The 24,808-nt window shown below is 42.2% G+C and overlaps 1 protein-coding gene across 2 annotated transcripts in view; it reads right to left on the minus strand.

Moving 5' to 3' along the window:
- Positions 1–913: 913 nt before the first annotated feature.
- BBS1 (Bardet-Biedl syndrome 1) overlaps positions 914–24,808 on the minus strand; it is a 109,991-nt gene continuing 86,096 nt past the window's right edge. The window contains exons 9-15 of one of the 2 annotated variants that reach the window (XM_075837363.1): positions 17,147–17,305; positions 16,530–16,599; positions 16,279–16,437; positions 15,976–16,109; positions 15,534–15,668; positions 10,275–10,361; positions 914–3,718 (exon numbers count right to left, since the gene is read on the minus strand). In XM_075837363.1, coding sequence (XP_075693478.1) covers positions 3,632–3,718; positions 10,275–10,361; positions 15,534–15,668; positions 15,976–16,109; positions 16,279–16,437; positions 16,530–16,599; positions 17,147–17,305 — 831 coding nt within the window. In that variant the 3' untranslated portion in view covers positions 914–3,631. The remainder of the gene's footprint in view (positions 3,719–10,274; positions 10,362–15,533; positions 15,669–15,975; positions 16,110–16,278; positions 16,438–16,529; positions 16,600–17,146; positions 17,306–24,808) is intronic. The other variant, XM_075837362.1, reaches the window with a different exon arrangement.

Genomic DNA, 24,808 nt, shown 5'->3' on the forward strand with positions numbered 1-24,808 from the left:
GTTTGAGGCATTTCCGGTTACGATGTACTGACCTTTGTTTGGTTGGTCTAACCATTAGGGATTTGGATTATGTCTGGCCATATATACTGCAACACCTTTGAAGGGCAGAATTGCACCTCCTGTCGTGATCTGTTTGACTCCCTCTTAACCATCTGGTCAGGCTTCGGGTGTTCCCTGGGCTGAGCATGGTTGGATTCAACCTATTCTGGGGCCCATTCCATACTCTACATGTGGGTTGGGAAATTGGATAGGTGGGAGGGAGTCATTTTTTCACTCTGGTTATATGGGTGTTTAAATACCTCTGGTTACGAGGTTGGCAACTGTTTTAAACCCCTTTTCCCCCTATATGCATGAATAGGTGGGCTTTTACGTTTGTTTAAGTCTTATGTAACTATACCTTTGCCTCGTGCCCATTCTGTTTAATTGTTCATAATAAATAAATGTACTCCCATAGGGGGGTTCCCGCTTTTCTATAGGCACTTTTAGGGTATGTTCACACGAGGGCGTCCGTAACGGCTGAAATTACGGGGATGTTTCAGCCTGAAAACATCCCCGTAATTTCAGCCGTAACGGCATGTGCAGGCGTTTGAACGCCGCATCCATTACGGACGTAATTGGCGCTGCTATTCATTGGAGTCAATGAATAACGGCTCCAATTACGGCCAAAGAAGTGACAGGTCACTTCTTTGACGCGGGCGTCTATTTACGCGCCGTCATTTGACAGCGGCGCGTAAATTACGCCTCGTGTGAACAGACAAACTTTGCTTTCAATGGGCAGATGTTTGTCAGCGCTATTGAGGCGCTATTTTCGGACGTAATTCGGGGCAAAAACGCCAGAATTACGTCCATAATTAGTGCGTGTGAACATACCTTTACATCTATGTACACGATTATATCCTATCATATACGTTCGTTGGCATTTGCCTATTTCCAAAAGATGGCCGTTCCTCGCATTGTTGTACGGAGCATGCGTGAGTTAGGTCATAGGTGACGGACTCTGGACCCATGCACATCTGACAATTGTGTCATTTGCGCATGCGTAGTTAGGGAAACTGTCTCCCTTCCGGCGCTTTGCATTGATTACGGTTCTGACATGCACAGTAGTATTGTGCGGATGCTGGGTTTCACGAGGAGTAAGTCCACTATTGATAGATATCATTTGTATCAGATTTTGTAATAAACACACACATCTGGTTTATTGGGCATTTATATTTATAAATATTTTATATGGGGTCACATATTCTATACTGTATTAGTTACCAAGATACTTTGAATTTTGTTTTTCGAACGTCTCGTGATATGTGTCACGTTCACTGAATTTTTACATCCTTCTATTTTTCGCATTTTTATATTAATTGTATCTTATGATCACCAATGACTCGGAGTCCTTATATATTGTTTAACATGCTTGAGAAAGGCTCTGTTTAGCTGAAACGTCGCATGGGTGAAAAAAGTTCTCTTTATTTTGGATGTGCTGCCTTGTCTCATTTGGTAATGTATAGCTAACACCAAGCAGTGATGCCGCGGGCTCAGCTTGAGCCCACGTTATCACTGTGATGTAACTACACTGCAGTTTGCGGGAACCACTTCCTGACTGTGCCATACATACACGGCACATGTCGGAAAGGGGTTGAGAACCATTTTTCTTTTAAAAAAAAGATATATAAAAATCAGTAGGGTTCACTTAGAAAAATGGTGCAGTGATACAAAAGCTAGATGAGCACCAAGTTTATATTACATACCAATGTCATGTTTTTTTTCTCCTCCCTTATTTCTACTGTACACCATGTCTGAATAAGGTGCATATCATATAAAATCTAAGCCATTTTTTTCTAACACAAAACAGAGTGCAAAATCAAACATTTAATAAATGTGCCTGACTCTCCTTAATTAGGAGGACGCTAACTGCTACTCATCAATGTATTTGAATCATCTTTAATTTTGTTTCTGGAGAATTATATCTGGCAATGATGTGGCAAAAAAACAAAGCAAAACATTAAAAAAAAATAAAATGCACATTTAAGGCACTTGGCTGCTTTTATTTTTTTTAATTAGTAAAATTTGTAAAATAGGAAATCAGAAAGTTTTCTAATATACATGTATTAGGAATTCTGCTCAGTTTTCTTATATCAGTGTAGTAGGCCCCTGTCTCTTCACAGTCGAATGGTATAGCCCACAGATCAGTCCTATGTAATGCATCCATGGGCCAAATGATTAGGACTAAATAGGACGTCAGACCTCATGCACACTTGATTCTAGCATTCAGTTAGCAACAGGGTTACATGACATACATGTGTTAGGGCATTAGACGTCTATGAAGGACAGTGTCAAATGCCTTTGCCAAGTCCAAAAACACTATATCCACAGTGGCCCCTCTGTCTAGGCTTCTATTCACCTCTTCCTAAAAACAAGATCAGGTTGGCTTGACAATTTCTGTCCTTCGTAAAACCGTGCTGGCTGTCACTTATAATACTATTTTTTGTCACATACTGCTGTATATAGTCCCTCAAACATTTTTCCCACAATGGATGTTAAGCTTACTGGTCTATAATTACCCAGGAAAGACCTAAAGCCCCTTTTTTGAAAATAAGGACCACATTTGCCCTGCGCCAGTCCCTCGGCACTATACCAGACACTAGAGAATCTCTGAATATTATGTAAAGGGGCCAGAACTAAGTTCTTTAAGAACTCTAGGGTGCAACCCATCTGATCCAAGAGCCTTGTGCACATTTATTTTAACTTAGCTTGGACCATATCTACATTCTACAAAAAAATAAATAAATAAAACGCAAATACACACACGCGCACACACACACGCACACACACGCGCACACACACACGCACAAAGATGAGAATGTAAAAGCTGCTACTACACAGACACTATCAAATAAAGAGGAAATAGAGTTCTAATCAATAGACACGTCAGAATCTATGTCAAGAGAAAATTCTCAAAGCGGTGCCCAATACTCAACTAATCAATATTTCAAAAAGGACACAAAAAAAAAAAAAAAATATGGTTTAGGCTCAAATTCTAAGCATATATTTAGAAAAATATATGATATAATTTTACTTAAAAAACACAATTCAGCAAAAAAAACAAAACAAAGAAACACGGCAAGAAATTTACATTATTGCATTCATGATACCTCTATAACCAAATACAGACACATGTAGAGTATCGGCCAGTAAATTTAGACGCTGCTGTGGGTTGAAATACTTTATACTCCTCAGTAAAATACTATTAACCGGTTACATACCTGGACAGTCACCTGAATGCCAGTGGTCACATGATGTGTGAGTGGTGGGTTACATGAATAACACCATGTGTTGGCCATTCAGTTATCCTATGGAAGCAATACTATGGGCTAAAATGTGGGCTGCAGCACAATAATTTTTTTTTTTACAAAGGCAATCGAACGCTTATTAGAAAGATGCCAGCAGAAATTTTAATACAATCTGTATTTATTATAAAAGTGCACGATTTCCTATTCTACAAATAAATACAATAAAAACTGCACAACCCCTTTAAGGTGTCCAGTTTCCTAAGTGTCCATAAAGAAAGAACTGTTGTCCTTTGATGTTCTGGGTTTTCATGCAAGTTGATGGATATAGCTCTGCAGACGTCTTCTCCTCAGCCAGCCACTAGGCCTTCACTTACTGGCATGTTGATGTGTGCTGAGAGCAGCGGTGTACTTTTTCCCTCTCTCAGGACAAAAACCTAGCGAAAAAGAAAATATGGATTGATCAATATGCAAATCATTTGAAGTACAGTAAAACCACCCCAAAAGACTACCTCTATGAGAAGACCTCCCCCTTATTCAAACCAGATGTGACAAATTTTCAGTTCCACCATATACTATGAATAACGGCCATCATCTTTGAGAAGACCACCAGCCAGAAGACCACTTTTCAATGCAATTGTGTGGTCGCCTCAAGGAGGTTTCACTGTAAATTATACCCAGAGCCTCACTAACAGCAACAGTTTCCCTCAGTGGGTTCGTTAACAGGAATTATACCCTCATACTCTGTCTCATCTACAAAAGTCTCAGCATCTAAGTAGTAACCTCTAACCTTAGAAGACATTGACTTCATATGTTATTTTAAATTCTAAGACTGTGTGTGATTGACGCTAGTCATCTCCTATAAAGCCTTCCTTTTAAATCTTCTGATCTGGGTTATGTAATGAGTCACTATGGTAAAAAAAACCAAATAAATTACTTACCGGTAATTGGTTTTTCTTGAGCCCTATGACAGCACCCATTAAGAGATAGCCAGCTCCACTGGACAGCAACCAGGATTCATTTAAAGGAGTGAATACCCCCATGATCCCCAGTTGTTGGCAAGAACCGAGGACTAAATTCATAATTATTATACTTTAACACACCCTTCTTAATATTTACTGTAAGTGTAAACGTGGGTGGGAATTGGCGGGTGCTGTCATGGGCTGAAGAAAAAAACGATTTACCGGTAAGTAATTTTGATTTTTCCCTATAGCCCTATGACACCACCCATGGAGATTAGACTAGATAGTCTAGGGTGGGACTACCGCCTGCAAAACTTCCTACCAAAGGTCAGATCTTCATTTGATTGGAGCTGAAGCCTATATTACTTAAAGAAAGTATGCGAAGAACTCCATGTGACCGCCTTACAAATCTGTTCAATAGAAGCACATGCTCTTTCTGCCCAGGAAGAAGCTACTGAGCAAGAAGAATGTGTAGGAAACCCCAAAGGTGGAGTTTTACCCGTAGATGGATAGGCTAGAGAAATGGACTGGTTACTCCACCCTGCTATAGTTTTTTATTAAGCTGCCTTCCGTTTATTCTGACCCTGAAACTGTAGAAGTAGCTGGGAAGAGTGTCTCCATTCCCTAGTAAACTGAAGGTACTCCATTAACCAACGTCTAACATCTAAGTTGTGGAATTTCTCCGCTCTAATTTTTTGGATTTGCGCAGAAGAAGGGTAACACTATTTCTTAGGATCTATGAAAATCTGTGACAACTTTAGGGAGAAAGGACGGGGCAGGAGAAATTATAACTCTCTCCTCCAGAATGTTAGCATATGGCCTAATTATGGCAGAAGCCCCAATCTCCCCATCTCCTCTTTCTGAAGTGATTGCCAGGAGAAAGGCCAACTTAAGGGAAAGATTCTTAACAGATTTATTTAATGGGCTTAAAGGGAGGCTCAGTAAGGGCCTATAAAACAGTATTGAGATCCCAAGGTGGGGATTTTACTTTTAAAGAGGGTCTAAGTCTACAGGCTGCCCTCAGGAACCTTTCAACCCAAGGGTGCTCGGATATCCTAGCTTCAAATAGGGCACTAAGAGTGGAAACCTGGACCCACCTCAATGTGCTGGCATAAAGATTTATATTTAAGCCTTCCTGTAAAAAAATAAAAAAAAATTAAAGGGATATCCAGACCCTCAAAGATCGACAGGTTTGCCCTCAAAAATTTACAGAAGGCTCTCCAGGTTCCAACGTAAATCTCTGAGGGGACCTTTTTTCTACTGGCTAGAAGTGTCGATAACCTGATCAGACAGGCCCTTTTTCCCTAGAATCTGCCTTTCAAGGGCCATGCATTCAGGGTGCAGGCTTCTTACCTCTGGGTGAAATACTGGGCCCTGGGACAGGGGAGTCTGAAAATTGTCAGTAGCAACCCCATGGGTTCTTCCGTAGAGTCAAAGCCATGAACACCAGACCGACCCTTCTCGGCCAAAAAGGAGCAATTCGAATTACTTTTGCAGAATCCGCCTTGATCTTTTTCAGTGTTCTCCGAATCAAACGGAAAGGGGGAAAGGCATACGACAGGCCTTTTTTCCCCAAGATTGGGAGAAAGCATCCAACCCCCTTGGAGAAAGGGAAAAAAAACAAAAAACAAAACAACAAAAAACTGTCCACCTTTCGATTTACTCGAGAAGCAAACAGATCTGTTACCGGGACACCCCATAGTTTTGTAATCAGAGTGAAAACTTTCTGATTCAGACTCCACTCCCCCTGATTGATATGATGATGGCAGCTGAGGAAATCTGCCTTCTGGTTGTCTATCCATCAGATGTGAACGGAGATGCAATTCTGGTAACTGAAAATTATTTTTTTCCCCAGGACAACAGACTTGGGATTCTTGTACAGCCTTGTCTGTTTGTGTATGCTACCACTGTTGAGTTGTCAGAATATATTTTTACACTGCGATCCCTGACCACTGGTAATGACTGGGATAATGCTAGGAACACTGCGATTGAACCCTGGTCTCTTGATCCCACATGCCCTGTAGAAGAAGAGAGAGTCTGCTTCTGCTCCCAAACCGGGTGGGCTGGCATCTGTCATCCGTTTGAAGATATTCTCTCTCTTCCAAGGGTTTCCTTTTCCTAGATTTCCCAGATCCACCTACGAAGATAAGGATTGCAATTTCTGCGGGGACAAAACTATCTTGTGACCTAAGGACCCCTGTGTCTTGTCCCATTCTGATAAAATCTGATTCTGAAGGAGTCTAGAGTAGAACTGGGCCCAGTCTACTGCTGGGATACAGGCTGTTCGTAATCCCAGGACCGACATCGCTGCTCTTAAAGGGACCATCTTCTGTATGACCTCCCTGACCCTCACTACCACACTCTTTGCAACTCAAATGTCTTCCCTTCCCTTGGTAAGAGCAGAGTCCAGCATTATACCTAGAAAGATGCACTGCAGACAGGGGACTAGCTTTGCATTTTCCTTTTTCAATTCCCAGCCAAGCTTGAAGAGAATATCCTCTACTATTTTTATTCGCTGAAGAAGTATCTGATCTGACTCAGCCAACAGCAGAAAATCGTCCAGATAAAGACATTGTTAGAATACCTTTTTTCAAATATTTAGGCTAAGAGAAAAAACATAACACGGCACCACATGGTGCAGATTACCCAAGGAGGGATAAGGGAAGAAAGGGAACAGTGTTGGCACAGGCAACAGGCACAACTTTGGATAGGGCATGAAAAAAATCCTCATATGAAATGCTGCAGCCAGGTCCAATGCTCGCAACAGGAATGTTGCCACAGAACGTAAGGGATAAGGAGAAAAAAGTATAGGACCACAAAACGGCGCTGCTAATCCAAATAATTGTGATAAGTTTATTGGTAATAATAAAGGCTACGACGCTGGACAAGCATCTTCCTCAGGCCATGTGTTTACAATACAAGGGACATCTTAAATACAATAGGATGATGCATTGAACATAGGAAAAAACCGTCAATAGACAGGTCAGGGATCCCACATGACGTCACAAAGGGTCATCTCAAACGTATAGCAGAAAAAAGGTGTATCAAACAAACAAAAACACACAACATTTTCTGGAATGTTATATCCTATTTTAAAAGTTTGTAAAAAGATGAACCTTTGTGACGTCATATATGATCCCTGACCTGTCTGGTGGCGTTTTTTCTATGTTTAATGCATCATCCTATTGTATTTAAGATGTCCCTTGTATTGTAAGCACATGGCCTAAGGAAGACACTTGTCCACCGTCGAAACACGTAGCCTTTATTACCAATACATTTAGGTTATCACAATTATTTGGATTAGCTGCGCGCTTGTGGTCCTATACTTTTTTCTCCTTATCCCTTATTTTCTGAAATATGGGCCATCATCTCTGCACAATTTTTCGCTTGCGAGAGTCCAAAGGGGGAGAGCCCTGAACTGTAGGTGACAAAGTGTTCTCCAGAAATACTGCCACTCTTAGGAATTTTTGGAAGTGACTATGGATGGGCACATGATAGAACATGTCGCACAGATCCATAGTGGCCATAGCACATCCTAGAATTAGATTGTTTACGGCAGAAGTAATGGATTCCATGCAAAACTTCTCGTAAGATAGGCTTACATTTAGCTTCTTTAAATTTATAATAGCGCGATAAGTAGAGTAGAACCCTCTCCCTTTTTCTCCTGAAGAAACCTGGATTAATACTTCCTTGGAAGCAGAGAGTAAATTTCTTCGGAAAGGGCCCTTTGCTTATCTCGATCTGCGCGCAGGTCTATAATAACAAATTTTTCCTCTGGAAATAAAAGAAAAATCTAGATTGAATCCTTTTATAATGGAGTTTATCCATGGACTGGCTGAAATCTCCTGCCATTTGTGGGAAAACAGCAATAAACCCCCCCCCCCCCCCCCCCCAGTATCCCTGCCATCATTGCTGGAAGTTCTTTCTAAAGGACTTTCAGGCTTGGAATTTAACATAAATCCTTTGTTCTTTTTTTGGACCTTTCCAGCTGTTCTTATTGAACTATTTAAAGTCCTCCCTTTTATTGCTCTGAAAGGATTTTTTTGTTACAGGGAACAATCACCAAGAGGAAGCCTTTATTCCTATCTGAAGCTTTTTCAAGTAAATCATCTAGCGCTGGGCCAAATAACTCCCCCCAGGGTATGGCTCAAAGTTTAGACTTAGATCCCGCATCACCCTTCCAGCATTTGATCCATAAAGCCCTGCGAGGCAAATTTAACAGTGCTGCCGCTCTTGAACGCAAGCGTAAGGAATCAGCTGACGTATCAGAAACAGAGTCAATGGAACTGCTTAGGGTAGGTAATGAAGCAAACATCTGATCTCTGGCAGTACCGCTCTTAATATGGGCTTCTAACCTGCAAACCCATATTGTAAGGGATATAGCTACACATGTTGCTGCAATTGCAAGTGAAAGCGGCAATTTCTTCTTAGGTATACCTCCGCTCTCTTATCCATAGGGTCCCTTTTCAAACCCAAGTGCTCAAAGGGTAGAGAAGTCCTTTTTGAAATTTTTGCCACAGAGGCGTCAATTCTAGGAGCCCTATGCCAGGCAGAAGACTCCTCTTCTTCAAAAGGGCTACTTCCTTTTAATGGATCGTGGAATAAAAAAAAAAAAAATTCTATCGTGTTTTTTCCACTCCCTGGAGATCTGGAGGGCTCTGATGTTTTTATGGATCGGAAACACTTTCTTACTTTTGAGCCTTAAACCTTCGAACAGTATATTCTAGCTTTTTCTTTAAAATTCCACATTCTTTAAGATTAACTGATCTTTTCCCCGGGTCCTTAGAGCCCTAAAAACAATAAAAACAAGATAAAGCACCCAAAGGCCCCACACACAGCAGGAGGGAGGGAGGCACGGAGAGTCCACTGACAGGGGGGGTTGAAGAGAAGGAGCCAGACTATCCCCGATGGTTCCTAGTGGAGACTTATGCCGACAGGTCATCCATGAGCCCCTCAGATATAGGTTGGTCTCCTGCAGCCTGCTTTTATTTAAATCCTATATTGTCCCTGCCTTTCGTCCAAAAAGACAGGAAACAGTGCTTGAGTTGATGGAGGTATTTTCTCCTTTAAACAAATCCTAGCTCCTGTCCAGCGGAGGCAGTCTCTCCATGGGTGCTGTCATAGGGCTATAGGGAAAAACCAAATCCAACTTCCACAGCAGTGGTGCCATACAGCAGCAACTTTCCAATCAAAAACAACCACTTGCTTTCACAATGGAAATCACTGCTCAACTCAGTAATACCTTATGCTAATCTAGTATACAAACATCGGGGATGTCCGTATAAATTTCTGGAAGTGTGGGGTAGTTGGTGCTCATCGCCTCTTGCATCGTTCAATGTAGGGGACCTCAGGTCCTCCCTAAACAGTCTGGGGGTTTAATTGAGTAAGCAGGGATGGGGTAGCGGGCCCTAACTGGGGGGGGGGGGGAGGTTCGATAGGGGGTTGGACGAGATCAGTCCTGGATTGTACAACTATTTATAACAGGGTTGTATATATTTGCATTGCTTTTGTTCCTATAAATGTAATGGTTATACTCAGGAACATATCGGAAAAGGATGTACCAAATCTTATTATCACTGTGTAACGGAGATCGTTGTTGTTGTTTGTATGGTTATGTTACATTGAAATAATGGGTTTCTTGCATGTCACCCAAAATGTTATGTTTATCATACCTTGTGCACTGTGTATTTTCAATAAAATGAGTTAAAAAAAAACAAACAACCACTTGCAGTGTGACTTCCTCCTGGGACACGGACTTGATTCTCACAGTATCTTCCGGTTAGTAAGGGAGCATGGAGGATGTAACTGAAAAATGGCTGCCTGGTTGGTACAGTTATGGGGGCATTGTTGGTTTGTATTTTTCAGGGAATCCATGGATTTAGAAAATGGATACATCCATGGTTTACAATGCTAGCTACATATCCAGACACTGTTGCGACACCTGTCATCCTGCATTTAGCAGGTTATTGATAGACTGTGGGTTATGCTTAGATGGAGGACTCAAACAAAGCCAAATACAGATGATATCTACCTTTATTATATCAGAGATCCCTTTGTCAGTGCAGCAATCCACAAATGTCTCAATAGGATAATTCAAGCCAGGAACCAGCAATGGAACCTAAGAAAGACAGAGGGGGGGAAAAAAAAAAAAGAATGATAAAAGGATTAGCGAGGAGCCATCACTTATAATATAGTGCGTTTATTTATTCAAACCAGACTTCATATAATATATACATTATAGTGAAGAAAAGTCCTCTGACCTGTGTTCATCACTCAGATAAACGTATTATTATGTCATTTAGAAAGCACTAGCCGGGTAACAAATACAGTAGTTACATACTAAACCGGTTGATGGTCAAACAAAGCAAAATTCAGACGTTTTGCATTTATAAAACATAGTAAGGCTATGTTCACACAGAGTTTTTTGCAGGCGGAAATTCTTCCTCAAAATTCCGTTTGGAAGTTTGAGGCAGATTTTCCTCTCCGTATACGCCGATTTTCACGGCGTTTTTCGCAGGCGGCCATTGAGCGCCACGGGCATAAAACGCAGCGAAATACGCTTTCACTGCCTCCCATTGATGTCAATGGGAGGTCAGAGGCGTAAACGCCCGAAGATAGGGCATGTCCCTTCTTTCTCCCGCGAGACAGTTTTACCGCCTGCGGGAAAAAGACGCCTCCGCCTCCCATTGATTTCGGGCCGTTTTTGACGAGTTTTGCGGCGCGGTTTCCGCGTCAAAAAACTCTGTGTTAACATAGCCTAAGGTTGTCTCTAGACACTAAAATATTATGTATACTTTTTAATGAAACATTCTACTTGTGCCTAGGTTACATTATTGACCACTTATTTATTTTATCATAGTTTGTAAGGCCAAAAAAAATACATATGTCCATCCATTTCCACCTATCATTCTGCAATGTTGATCCAGAGGGCAAAACCCCCATGAGGCAAAAGCCACATTTCCTCATCCTAGGGAAAAATTCCTTCCAGACTCCAATATGAAAAATAATTACTGGAGCGAAGCTGGAGTTTCATAAAACACAACTTTTACGGTTATTCCCTCTTAAAAATGTGTTCATAATATAGGTCAATTTTTTGCATTGTGCATAATATTGACATGTGCAAATTATATAGAAACTTAATTTTTTTTCTCCTTGTTTAAAAGTATTCCAACACAATTCAATGTACCATTAAATGGGTTGTCCGAGATAAAATGACTTTGTGTTAATGCTTGTCATTTATAAATTTAGATACATTTGTAATATACATACATTTTCCAAAGCGGCCCGGGGGGTACTTGACGGGTGACGTCACTCTCTGCACTGGCTCTGGCCGCTGTGTTGATCTTCAATTCTTTTCCAGGTATACGATACGTCACTTGCCGTTTATGGGCTGTTCGGTTGTAACGCGCATGCGCGGTCCCTGCTGTTATCTCGAGAACAGCAGGGACCGCGAGTACAGCAGGGACCGCGCATGCGCGTTACGGTCTGTGCAGCAGAACAGCTCATACACGGCACATCACAAGTGATGTGTCGTATACCTGGAAAAGAATTGAAGATCAACACAGCGGCCAGAGCCAGTGCAGAGAGTGGCCAGAGCCAGAGCCAGTGCAGAGCCATCAAGCCAATCCAACTTGTGGAAGGGGCTTCTGGAAGCATGGGGTGAAATTTCTCCCGATTATCTCAGCAAATTAACATCTAGAATGCCAAAGGTCTGCAATGCTGTAATTGCTGCAAATGGAGCATTCTTTGACGAAAGCAAAGTTTGAAGGAGAAAATTATTATTTCAAATAAAAATCCTTATTTCTAACCTTGTCAATGTCTTGACTATATTTTCTAGTCATTTTGCAACTCATTTGATAAATATAAGTGTGAGTTTTCATGGAAAAAACAAAATTGTCTGGGTGACCCCAAACTTTTGAACGGTAGTGTATGTAAGCTGGGCGGAGTACATCAGGGTATATGTAAGCTGGGCGGAGTACATCAGGGTATATGTAAACTGTGTGGAGTACATCAGGGTATATGTAAGCTGGGCAGAGTACATCAGGGTATATGTAAGCTGGGCAGAGTACATCAGGGTATATGTAAGCTGGGCAGAGTACATCAGGGTATATGTAAGCTGGGCGGAGTACATCAGGGTATATGTAAGCTGGGCGGAGTACATCAGGGTATATGTAAGCTGGGCGGAGTACATCAGGCTATATGTAAGCTGGGCGGAGTACATCAGGGTATATGTAAGCTGGGCGGAGTACATCAGGGTATATGTAAGCTGGGCGGAGTACATCAGGGTATATGTAAGCTGGGCGGAGTACATCAGGCTATATGTAAGCTGGGCGGAGTACATCAGGGTATATGTAAGCTGGGCGGAGTACATCAGGGTATGTGTAAGCTGGGCGGAGTACATCAGGGTATATGTAAGCTGGGCGGAGTACATCAGGGTATATGTAAGCTGGGCGGAGTACATCAGGGTATGTGTAAGCTGGGCGGAGAACATCAGGGTATATGTAAGCTGGGCGGAGTACATCAGGGTATGTGTAAGCTGGGCGGAGTACATCAGGGTATATGTAAGCTGGGCGGAGTACATCAGGGTATGTGTAAGCTGGGCGGAGTACATCAGGGTATATGTAAGCTGTGTGGAGTACATCAGGGTATATGTAAGCTGGGCGGAGTACATCAGGGCATAATAGGATGATGTAATATGATAAATTAATAATAAAATTAATAATTTATGGCTATTGACGTACGCTTCGAACCAATCCTTTATGCACAGGCCAGGTTTTTTGGGGCAGTTGTCGCACTGAAATAGTGTCCTTTCTTATACCCTTTTTGGAACACTCTGCAAACAAGGGCAGGACCCCCAAAAAAAGTGCAATTTCAGGAACTTTGCTGAGAAAGTGTTGCCCTGCTATTATAAAGCAGCCTCGCTTCCAGCGGAGATCACAAAGTTCTGGGGCAGACATCAAGGGCCCAAGCAGAATTACCTCTTAAAAGCTGAAGGAATGTTCCCAATGGACCTGCACATCGCAATAGAAGGAAGCCTTACAATACAATGCTATGTGAGATGTGCACGGCTAGCTCTATGTATCATGGGACACGGCTATGTGGTAAATCTGGGGTATTGTACAAACCGTCTGTGTCAAAGATATTTTAATATCTTTCTATGTGTGAACCTAAATTGCTTAACATGACAGACAGGTGAAACTGTTAAACAGCCTACAGAGGGGGATGGGTATTCTAGAATAAGACTTCTGGTGTTGATTTTGCATTCAGCTGTAACAAAATCTGACGTGACAAGACTTGATGACATTGTATTTCTTTTGGCCAAAAATACATACGAAGATGAGCTTGGGATTCTGTAGGTTAAATATGTAGAATGTATATGTGTGCAAGTAGGAGGGTAACGCCTACTTTCAATTCCTTACAAATAAAGATGCATCTGCCCCTCCTCCCAGGGGCAGAGACTGTTTTGAACACCGACGCTGCGTGTCATGGTCCCTCTCTCCGGCCGGCTGGCCTCTCTCAAATCCACCAGTGAGAGAGCATTAGTTAATTTGGAACTCAAGGGACAACGTAAATTCTGCAGCGACATCTGCGCTCCAGTATTGCCTAATCTTTGACTCGACTAGCCCTATAAGCAGCACCAGGCCCTAAAGTGTCCTCGTCTCCGCTGCGTCTACAGGGTCCACCTGTGCAATCATTTTGCATCATTGCGTTCTGAGAGAAATAACGTTTTATTTTTCCGTTGACTGAGCTATGTGAGGACTTGGTTTTTGTGGAAAAAGCTGTAATTTTTATTAGCTCCATTTTGGGGTACATATTTTTTTTTATCAATTATTGCATTTTTTGGGAGACGAGAAAGTCAAAAAACTGCAATTATAGCACTTTTTTTTTTACAGTGTTCGTGTAGTATAAACAACATATTAACGTTGTTCTGCGGGTTGATAAGATTACAGCGATAAATTTATATAGTTTTACTACTTTCCCCACAATAAAAATACTATTATCTAATGCACACGACCGTAAAAAATCTCATTCAACCCATTCAGTTCTATTGGCTGCGGACACCTTTCCGTATCGCTACAGATATGTGTCCGTGCCGTAGAACTATACTGTAAAAGATAGAACATGTTCTATCATTAGCGTTTTTCGGGCCGTGCTCCCATACTTTGTATGGAACAACGGGCCGAAAATGCAGGCTGCGGCCGTCAGTCGTGGGCCGTAATTACGGGCAAGGCCATGTGCATGAGGCCTTAGTGTCACCATTTTCTGAGAGCAATAACTTTTTAAATTTTTCTGTTGATAGAGCTGTGGGAGGGCTTGTATTTTGTGAGACGAACTGTAGTTTTTATTGGTACCATTTTGGGATAGTTGCGATCACTTTTTATTCTATTTCTTTGTTTAGACTAGGTGACCAAAAAAAGAAATTCAGTCATTGTTTATTTAACTTTTTTTTCTGTGTTCACCGCAAGGGAAAAACAACATGATGATATTTTTAGATTTCAGGTGTTCCTAACGCAGCAATACCCATCATGTATTTTTTTTTTCCATTTTTTCACAATTATAAAACTTGATCAGGGAAACGGGGCGATTTTTTATTTTTTTTACACTTACTAGGGGACTTGAAGTCCTGATCTTCTGTACAATACACTGCACTACTTATGTAGTGTAGTGCAGTGCATTGTAACGATCATTTTTCGACAGTTAGCCTATTAGGTCCTGCCTTGGGCTTCCGTACATGGCCAACCAGGAAGCCATAGCAACCATCGGCACCCTGCGATGACTTAGGGTACAGAGGGAGCCCCCTCCCTCTGTCAACCACTTAAATGCAGTGGTCGCTATTGAGCGATGCATTTAAGGGGTTAAACGGGCAGCAATCAGAGGTAACTGATCGCCGCCGTTGCAGCCAGATGTCAGCTGAATATTACAGCAGACAGCTGCTGCAGATGGCGCAGGCACATCTCCTGTGTCCGTGCCATCTTCAGGACATGACTATGCACCCATTTGCGGGAAGTTATCCCTAATATGCACGTATAGTCACGCCTAATCACGGGAAGGGCTTAAGTTCGGGGTATATTATTTATGAAAAAGGCAGAAGCAGTAATATGGAGTGCCAGGCTGTCACTGATGGCCGGCACCCAACCTACAGCTGTACAATTGTTGGTCCAGAACAATATCAAAAGAAATTGCAGTCAAATAATTACCTTGGATGCCCAAAATTCATCAAGCGATCATTAAGGGGATAACTTTCACATTAGTGAGGAGACATGTAAAGTAAGGCAAGGCTTTACGATACCTTAAAAAACGCTGGTGTGAGCTGGTAAAGTTGTTCGTCATACAGAAAACTAATTAGCAGTTGCATGGAAGGTCGGTTCACGGATGTGTTCTGTAAATTCAATATTAGTTTGAACCGGGGACCAATTCCCTGTACCTAAAGAGAAGAAACAATTCCTAAATAATTACTGTTCATATAAATAGGCAGAAAGTTTGGAAAATATAATGATATCTGGTTGTTTGATCCAATTAGATATACTAGAATACATTCCATACATTTCCTCACTGAACAGTCGAACCTTCACCATGAGTTTTTTTTTGCCAAGTATAAAAAAAGGGACGTGTGGAATGAGACTTGCAACTTGATTAACAGAGAATGGAGGCCACACTAGAACGTGTTAGGAATATATTGTAACCAAACTAATAGCAGATCAAACCATAACCACAACGTATCGTGTACTCACAGCAGCATTTAAAGTAAGTGGCTCCTGCATTGTTGAGGACACCGGAGTGAGGTTGGCATCCAGGGCTTTAACATAAGCTCGGGCAGTACTAAGACGAAGGCGGTACAGATCCATTTGGAAAACACGGTGCATCACTGAGGGGAAAGGTATGGTTATAAAAAAAAAGCCATGGTCGTAATCCTATCTATGTTCATTTATAGTAGGAGTAGTAGTCTTTGCTTCCTTCAAACCAAATGATGCAACATTTTTAAAAGACACCGAATATATGCTTTAGAATATAGCACAGGTCATAGTTCATCTTACCCACTGCATTCTCTCTCTCACGAAGGGTCTGGTCTACATAAAGTTTGGTTTTCTTGGGTACATTGAGCTTAATGCTTTGTCCAATAGGAGGGCCAGGAGCTGTATCCTTACTGTCAAAATGAGTCGTCCTCTTCAATATCTTAATAATAAGACCCCCTCCTGTGAGTATGATAAAAAATATTTATGGGAAAAGAAAGTTGAGGGAATTTAGCCCATTAAGGAGAAAATCTGTTAAAAATGACACATAATACCTCTTGTAGTCATAATCAGAGTGTCATCCTCTCTTCCATATCTTCCAAAGCAAAGACTAGACACGATGTCCTGTGAAACAGAGTTTTAACATAGGTCACCGTTATATATATAAAAAAAAAAAAAAAAAAAAAAAGAAGGAGCATGTGACACTTGGTAAATTATAGTAAAACAAATGCCAATATATTCTTATATGTGAGCCCTAATACAGGAGATTGCTGGTAATTACATAGGACTACTTTGCGGAGTTCAATGTGCAGTATAAACGTAACTATTTTGTCAGGACCCACCCATCATCTAATAACCCATCTTTATGGAATACAGTTATAAAAAGATACTGTACACGAACACAAAAAAAGGGTAAACACTAAAGGGTGACTTAACGGATCAGTGTTTGCATCATTTATTCAACACCTCTGCATAGAGTAGCCCTCCATGGACAAATAAGAAGGATAGCATCAGGCTGGCAATTTTTAAGCTGATGGGGGTAACGGCTGTAGCCTCTTTCCACACCTCCCTGGTTTTGCAAATGAATGTATATTTTGATACAAAGCAACGATATGCAGACAGAAAAGTATATAATATAGAATAAGGCAAATCTCAACAGACACCAACTCACCGGGGTTGATATGACGCTCAGCAGGTTCTTATCTCTGTACAGGTGCACTTCCAGATTCTTTAATCCCACCAGAACAGCTTGGATGCTACGCGACTTCTGTTCTAGCAGAGCCATGGTTATAATGGATGCAGGCAGAGTAACTGTCCAAAGATGCTTTCCCTGTCATAGATGAGCCAATGTTATTTTTTTTTTTAACAATTCTTCATTTGTAGAACGAAAAAATAAAATTTTTGCTTATCAAACGGGATAAGAGACATAGACAAACTCTGCAAGCCATATCCAGCAAAAGACCGGTACATACACAAAATGTACACGCACGATCCAAGGAACCAATACAGCAGTACAAGGTACAAAGGAAACATAACAAAAATGTAAAAACTACGTACATAAGAGAGAACAAGTACTGTGCTCATTGAAGAACAGGAACAGTATGTAACGGAGACACAATGGTAAAAAGTCGGAGTAAGGGGTTGGGAAGGTCCACCGAGCCCAAAAGGAAAGGAGTGTCAACCTAAGGCAATAGTGTCCCTGGCAGCCCAAGGACCCCAGGTATTCGCAAATCACTAATGATTCCTATCGTCACAACTAAGTAAGCGCCTCCGTCCTACAGAGATGGTCAACGTTATCAACCCACAATCAAATAGGTGGTTCCACAGATCTCCATTTAGAGGGAATAAGAAATTTTGCTGCGGTAATCATGAAAGTCACTAGATCATTTTTCGCAAGTTGAAAAGTTGTCAGGTTTCCATAAGAGAACCAAGGCGGCTGATAAGGTCACGTTTGTTGCCAACAGCTAGGATAGAGGAGGAGATCACCAGCCAGAAAGGAGCAATCTTCCGACAGTTATACCAGATGTGCGAGAGTGAACCAGTGTGATCTCCGCAACGCCAACAAAGATCATCCGAGGTGAGACCTATTTAACAGAAATTTCAGGGTTCTATACCACGAGGTGAGGGTTTTAAAAGAATTTTCTTGGACTCACATCTAGTGTATCCATGAGAACCGCTGAGGATCTGGGACAAGCTAGGTTTGTCAATAGTTATCTCTAGTTCCACTTCCCAAGCCAGGATGAAGTTCGGTTTTTTATTTACCAGGACTTTATGATGCATTCAGTCAGAGTGGATTTTGGATAGTCATTTTTAAGGGGGTGAGGGGAAATGGGTGAGAAAATCTAGCCAGGAAGACACAGGGACGACAAGGAATTTATTTTTACAAATTTTACAGGATTGACGAAAACCAGACAAGTGTAGAAAGTTATTGTAGTGCAGTGGTAGAAAGGGAGGGAGATACATGGAGAGCAGGTCAAAGACCTCTGAGATAAGGGTGTTCCCTAGTAAATCCCAGAAGCCCTCCAGAGGGGGTTTACCGCTTAGTATGATAGGGTTCATACTCAAAGGGGCATTAGGTAAAAACGGTGTAGGAGGTTCTGAAGAAGCAAGATAGATTTTCGTTCCTATGATAATACCCCTGAAGCGTGGGCTGAGGTCTTTAGTGACAGAAATGTGTGGGAATAATCCCCACAATAGCAGGGAGTGAGAATTACCCAACAGATAGCATTCAATATCAATATGGTTGGGTTCTCGCTTCTCGTGCATAAGGAAAACCAACTATTTAAAAAGTGTGTAGCCAGGTAATAACCGTACGGATCCGGTAAACCAGTCCCACGCTGGTGATTCTTCAGAGACAATAAATTATATGATAGATGCTTCTTGGACCATAGGAAACACTTCGTAATTGAATAAAAAAAAGGACTGGGGTAGAAAAACGGGTACGGTCTGGATTAAGTATAAGAACTTGGGGAGAATGTAGGTTTTAAGATAGTTCTTCCTGCCTAACCAGGCCACAAAGGGGAGGTTTAGTTGTCTGTGTTTTAATGTGTTGTAAAAACTGGATAATATTAAGAGAAAGTAAGAATGCAGGGTCTTTAGGCAAAAGGATACAGGTGTTTAATTATAGTGTCTGGCCATTTAAAGGGCGAGTTTATTTTGATAGGATCTACAACTGCATGGGGAGCTGAAACGTTTAACACTTCAGATTTGTTAAAATTAATTTTGAAATTGAACGCTAATCCAAAAGTTTTCAAAGATCCGAAGAATCTCCGGGAAAGCGGGTCCAGGGTTGCTGATGAGCAACAGATCTGAAAAGGCAGCAGCTTGGTGCGTAAAATTTCCCACCTTTAGACCCGTGATCTTGTCGGATCTTCTGGATGAGAGTTTCCATCGTTAGGATGAAGAGGGAAGGGGATAAGGGGCACCCCTGTCTAGTGACGTTCAGTATTTGGAAACGGGGCGAAAGAATACCATTAAGTTTCAATCTGGCCCTAGGGGAAGAGTACAATGAGAAAATGGCCTGGATAAACCCGGGAGTGAAGCCAAACTTTGTCAGTACCGCTCTCATGTAGTCCCAGTTAACACGGTCAAAAGCTTTTTCTGCGTCAGTACTCAAAAATACCAAGGGTGTGTGCGATTTTCTAGCATAGTGTACAAGATTTATTAGGCAGGTAATGTTATGTCTGCCCTCCCTTCCCAGAACGAACCCAGCCTGCTCGAGACCAATCAGTTTGTGCAACAGGTGTTTGATCCTATTCGCAAGTAATTTATCCCATAATTTTAGGTCCGCAATCAGTAGCGAAATAGGACAGTAGCTACCACAATCAGCTTAGTCTTTCCCTTCTTAAGGAATGAGAGTGATATGGGCTTTGAGGGCTTGGAGTAACAAATGGGAACCTTGGAGAAAATAGTTAGACATTAAAAAATTTGGGGAGGAGACCCTGACATTTTTTTAAAGGTAAGAGTTAGGAAGGCCATCCGTTCCTGGGCTTTTACCATTAGGCATCGAACTTAACGTAATGGTCAGTTCCTGTAAGGTAAACGGGGCTAGTAAGGCAGTTTTATCAGTCTCAGAAAGGGAAGGCCGACTCAAAAAGCTCAGGAAATCAAATCAATAGGAGTGGGTGCTTGGGCATCCACTGGAAAATTGTATAGAGAGAGGTGTAGAAGGACAGAAATTCACGAGTAATATCATCAATGTCTGACACCTTAGAAAAGAAATTCGTCAGTTTTAAGTTACGATATGCGAGACATCTACCCGTTTATTAACCAGGGACGACATAACTTTAGGGCTTTTATCTCCCTGCACATAGAATTTAAAATTGGCTACGCTGGTAAAGTTTGACTAATCGAACGTTGAGGAGATCCTTAAGTTGGCGTCTCAATTCACAGGTCATCCTGTACTGAGATCTCTTACCTATAATTTCAAGAGATGAAATCTGGGCTAATAACGAGTTCAATTTGGACTGTCTCAGCTTTTTTAACCTCGAGCCTAACGGCGATGAAATCGCCCCGGATAAAGGCCTTTTGTTTCCCACACTAGATGGGAAGAAACGCCATGGGTCTCATTTCTTCTTAAGAAAAAAAATCAGATAAGGTGCAGGAGAAGAGCTTCGCCAGCGCCCAATACCATCAGCCGCCATCCTCGCTGCAGCCGTTTCCTTGCTTCGGGAGACACACTCAGCACTGCTCCCCTCGTGCTCTGCTGACGGCTGGGAGCCTTTCGGCGCCGTTGGCCGACATTTTTGGATCGGGTCCTACTCTCCGTGGCAGATCGGAACACTGAACTCTGCTACGCTCCCTGGAGAGGCTCATCAGCCTGGGACGCAGCCCCCGTGAAAACTACACAGTCTCCACTATTGCTGGCCACACACCAATCACCATAGGCGCTTCACTCCGGACGTTGTTGGGTGCGGCCGTCATCTTGGACCTGCATCTGTTCTCCTGAGGTGTGGTGTGTGTCCCATTTATTTGGCTCAAGCAATTCTCTGAAGAGGATCCCAATTTCGTTGTGGGCGACCCCCCACAATATCCTCCTCTCACCATATGATGTAGCGACTGGAGGATTCTTTCCCTACCCTATGCACTTAATACTGTAAAGTATACTCCTGGTGCACTAGCCTGAATATTGTATCTACCCTGTTACACATATATATGGTCTGTGGTCTAGCGGCAATGGTGCCTCCCAAACAATCCAAAATTACTGACAAGATCGAGAAATCGGCGGGAACTGCGTCTGGGTCACATTCATCATGACCCTCAGAGGCTGCTGCCTATCCTGACACCCAATCTGATTCTACCACAGAGCAGTCTATTCTAGATGTTTTGAAAGCCATCACTGAGTCCCATACAATTTTAACAGAAAATGTAGACACTCTCCAGACTTTGGCCTTCTTAGAGCGGATGTCCACACGTTGCGGGAAAGGGCTACCGAGTCCGAGCGGAGAATATCTGACCTGGAGGATGTTGTGACCACTCTCACAGCTCGTGTTGATACTCTAGAATCCCAGCACTCTAGTTTGGCAGCTAAAATGGATGACAGAGAATCGCTTAAGACGGTGTAATATCAGTTTTGTTGGTCTGCCGGAGGGAGTTGAAAAACCGGACCCCGCTGTTTTCCAAGCCTTGCCTTAAAGCGTCTTTTGGTCCGGACACACTTTCTCCCATATTCTGCGTAGAACTGGCACATCGTATCCAGACCAGAGCTCCCCAACTGGATTACCTCCAAGTACATTTATTAACAAGTTTCTCAACTTTAAAGTATGCTGTACTAATGCGGACACGAAGGACTGTGGTTTAGCCTGGGATGCTTTGAAAGCATATACAAGGGGAGTGATTATAAGGGCTGTCTCCTCGGATAGAAGAGGTGCCGGTTCACCTTGAGAAAGTTGGCTGTGGCGGAGATTACATTAATTCCAGGGAGGATTCGGATTTCCTTGACTTCTCAGCCAAAGAACGAGAATAGAGTCTATTTTTGACAGAACTACCAGAAAGAAAATATTGTACTCCAAAAGAGATGCTTTGAGCAGGGTGACAAAAAGGGCTCTTATTAGCATATCTAGCTGGAGAAGACACAGAAGCAAATCCTATATTGGGGATAATGTCCCCTGACAGATTCTCTTACCATTAATCAAACATTCGCCCAATTTTATGCTGAGCTATAATCATCCAAAGATACGTACTCTATGACTAGGCTGGAGGAGAATCTCAAGAACATTGACTTCCCTGTTCTAGATGGGGAATATGCTGCTTCTTAAGATGCTGAACTAACCTTGGAGGAGGTTATAGCGGCCATTAACTCCTCCCCGAATAGGAAAACCACCGGGATTGGATAGGCTCAATTGAATGGTATAAGTTGCATGTGGAATGGATTGCTGCGAGACTTCTTGACCAGTTTCAGTCCCTGTGCGGGGAGATAACCCTCCTTCCATCTATGAGAGAAGCCCTAATTGCACTGATCCCTAAGCCGCATAAAGTTCAGCGTAATTGTGGTTCTTACAGACCCATCTCCCTTCTCAATTGTGATATTAAAATTCTGGCCAAAATAATAGTTATGTGATTGCAGAAGGTGATATCACATGTGGTTCATCCAGACCAATCTGGCTTTATGCCGGGTAAAGCTACGGATATTAATTTTCAGAGACTATTTCCTAATCTCTCCTCTGCCTCTAACACCCTTGGCTCCCGGATTGTGGCCTCTTGACCTAGAGAAAGTATTCGACTCAGTAGAATGGCCCGTATCTAATGGTCTCCCTCATTTGCCCTAGCGCGAGGAACTAGACAGGGATGACCTTTATCGCCCCCTATTTGCACTAGATATTGAGCACCTAGCTATAGCCATAAAAACCTCGCTATATCAGGGGAGTTTATACTTTAGGCGGAAGAGAGAAGATTTCACTTTACGCCGATGATCCTCTTGTTTTTCTCAATGACCCTCATCAGTCACTGCGAGCCTTGCTTCTGTTATTTGATAAGTTTACACTATTTTCTGGTCTGAAGGATAACTGGTCAAAGTCCTTGATAATGGCGGTGGATGCGGTAGTCAGGGGGTCCACTCTCCCATCACCCTTGCAATGGGCGGATAATAGGATAATATTACTTATCTTGGTGTAAGAATTAGTCTGGGTACAAAAACTTTTATACCCGATAACATTTCTCCGCTCCTACAGCAGCTTAACCCCTTCCTGCACCTTGGCGTAAATGCACGTCCAGGTCAACAGTAACTTTGCGCACCTGAGCGTGCAGTTACGTCCACGCTTTAACAGTTAACCACCGCGTTGCTCTAGACCGGGTATCCTGGTCAGAGGATGAAGTCATAGAAAATAAGATTGTCACTTTTACGCAACTCAATAACAAACATCAGATCCCACTGCATTTGAAATTCTGATACTTTCAGCTTAGACATGCCCTTTGGTCGCAGTTTGCGTGTTATGATCTACGATTGTGCACATCCCCGGTGGAGGACTGGGTGATGCAGCAGACACTGAACAAGCCGTTCTCCACACTCTACAAACAATTATTACGGGTTTATACAAATAAAACTGACAGAGCTCTAGATAGATGGTCAATTATTTTACTCTCCGTTTCTACTGAAGATCATGCAGAACTTCTGGGTGCCCTGACTGGTCCCTTGAAATCTGCAAGGGATCGGGTCATTCAAGTTAAATTCTACACCAAATTTACTACACCCAGTCAAAGTTGTTTAGAATGGGGAAGCTTCCTTCTCCTATATTGCCCCGGTGCATACCTCCTAAAACACATTGCTGTTTGAGGTGTATCTCCTGTGGTTTACCTGATCCTTCGCTACCTACTCTGTATATGATGCATTTCATTTATCATTCTGTGAATTAATAGAGAGCTGTTTTATTCTGTTTGATTTATGTTTTCATCTAAAATGCTGTATATCTCTGAATAGGTGTGTACACCATTGCCTTTACGTGTATGCTAGACTATTTTTTTGTGGTGCCTATGCTGCCATTCTTGTGCTTTCAATAAAATGTGACTTTAAAAAAATTAGATAAGGCTCCTTCAAGTCATGTAACCTGCCTAACATCATCGAAAACCATCTCATTAAGTTTCCATGACCAGCTTAGAGGAGGTAAGGAAGTAATAGTAGGCTTCATATAAATAGGCGCGTGGTCAGACAGTCGTACAATCTGGGTGGAGTGCACGAACAGGAGATGTGAAGTCAGATATGAAAAGGTAAATCTAATCTGTGGTAGGTGTTATGGACTACACATTTCATTCAGCCGTACAGATCACTTGGGTGCTGGAGGTGCCACGCGTCTACTAGTTTGGCCGAGTGTAGTTTAGTAACCAATCTCTTAAAGAAACGAAAATGTTTCAGCAGATCTTGGTCAAGGAACCAACTAGGGGGTTGACTGCTAGATTTAGATCACCGCCCAGAATAATCATGCCCTCCGAAAAAATGAAAAGGTTATCTATCACCTCCAGCAGCCAATTAACCTGGTTTACATTAGGTGCGTACAAATTAGCAATGGTAGCAATGGGCCCAGCAAGGTGACATTAAACAAAAAGAGAAACGGCCCTCAGGGTCAGATTGAATCAGTGTGGGAGAAAAGGGAAGGGACCTCTTAATAGCAATGCTGGTACCTTTGGAGGCAGAGGAAGGGTGCGTGAAGTGGAATCACTGTAAGTAATAATGAAGGGACAGCTTGGGAATATTGTGGGATTTAAAAAGGTGTCTCTTGCCGTAAAGGAATAATCAGAGCCAATTTTTTTTATTTTAAGACAGATAGCAATTGGCTACGCTTCCTAAGGTCAGTAAACCCCTTGACATTATAAGAAGTAACGCAAACATTCTGACTAGCCA

The sequence above is a fragment of the Rhinoderma darwinii genome, chromosome 9 (assembly GCF_050947455.1).
Source record: "Rhinoderma darwinii isolate aRhiDar2 chromosome 9, aRhiDar2.hap1, whole genome shotgun sequence".
Classification (NCBI taxonomy): Eukaryota; Metazoa; Chordata; class Amphibia; order Anura; family Rhinodermatidae; genus Rhinoderma; species Rhinoderma darwinii.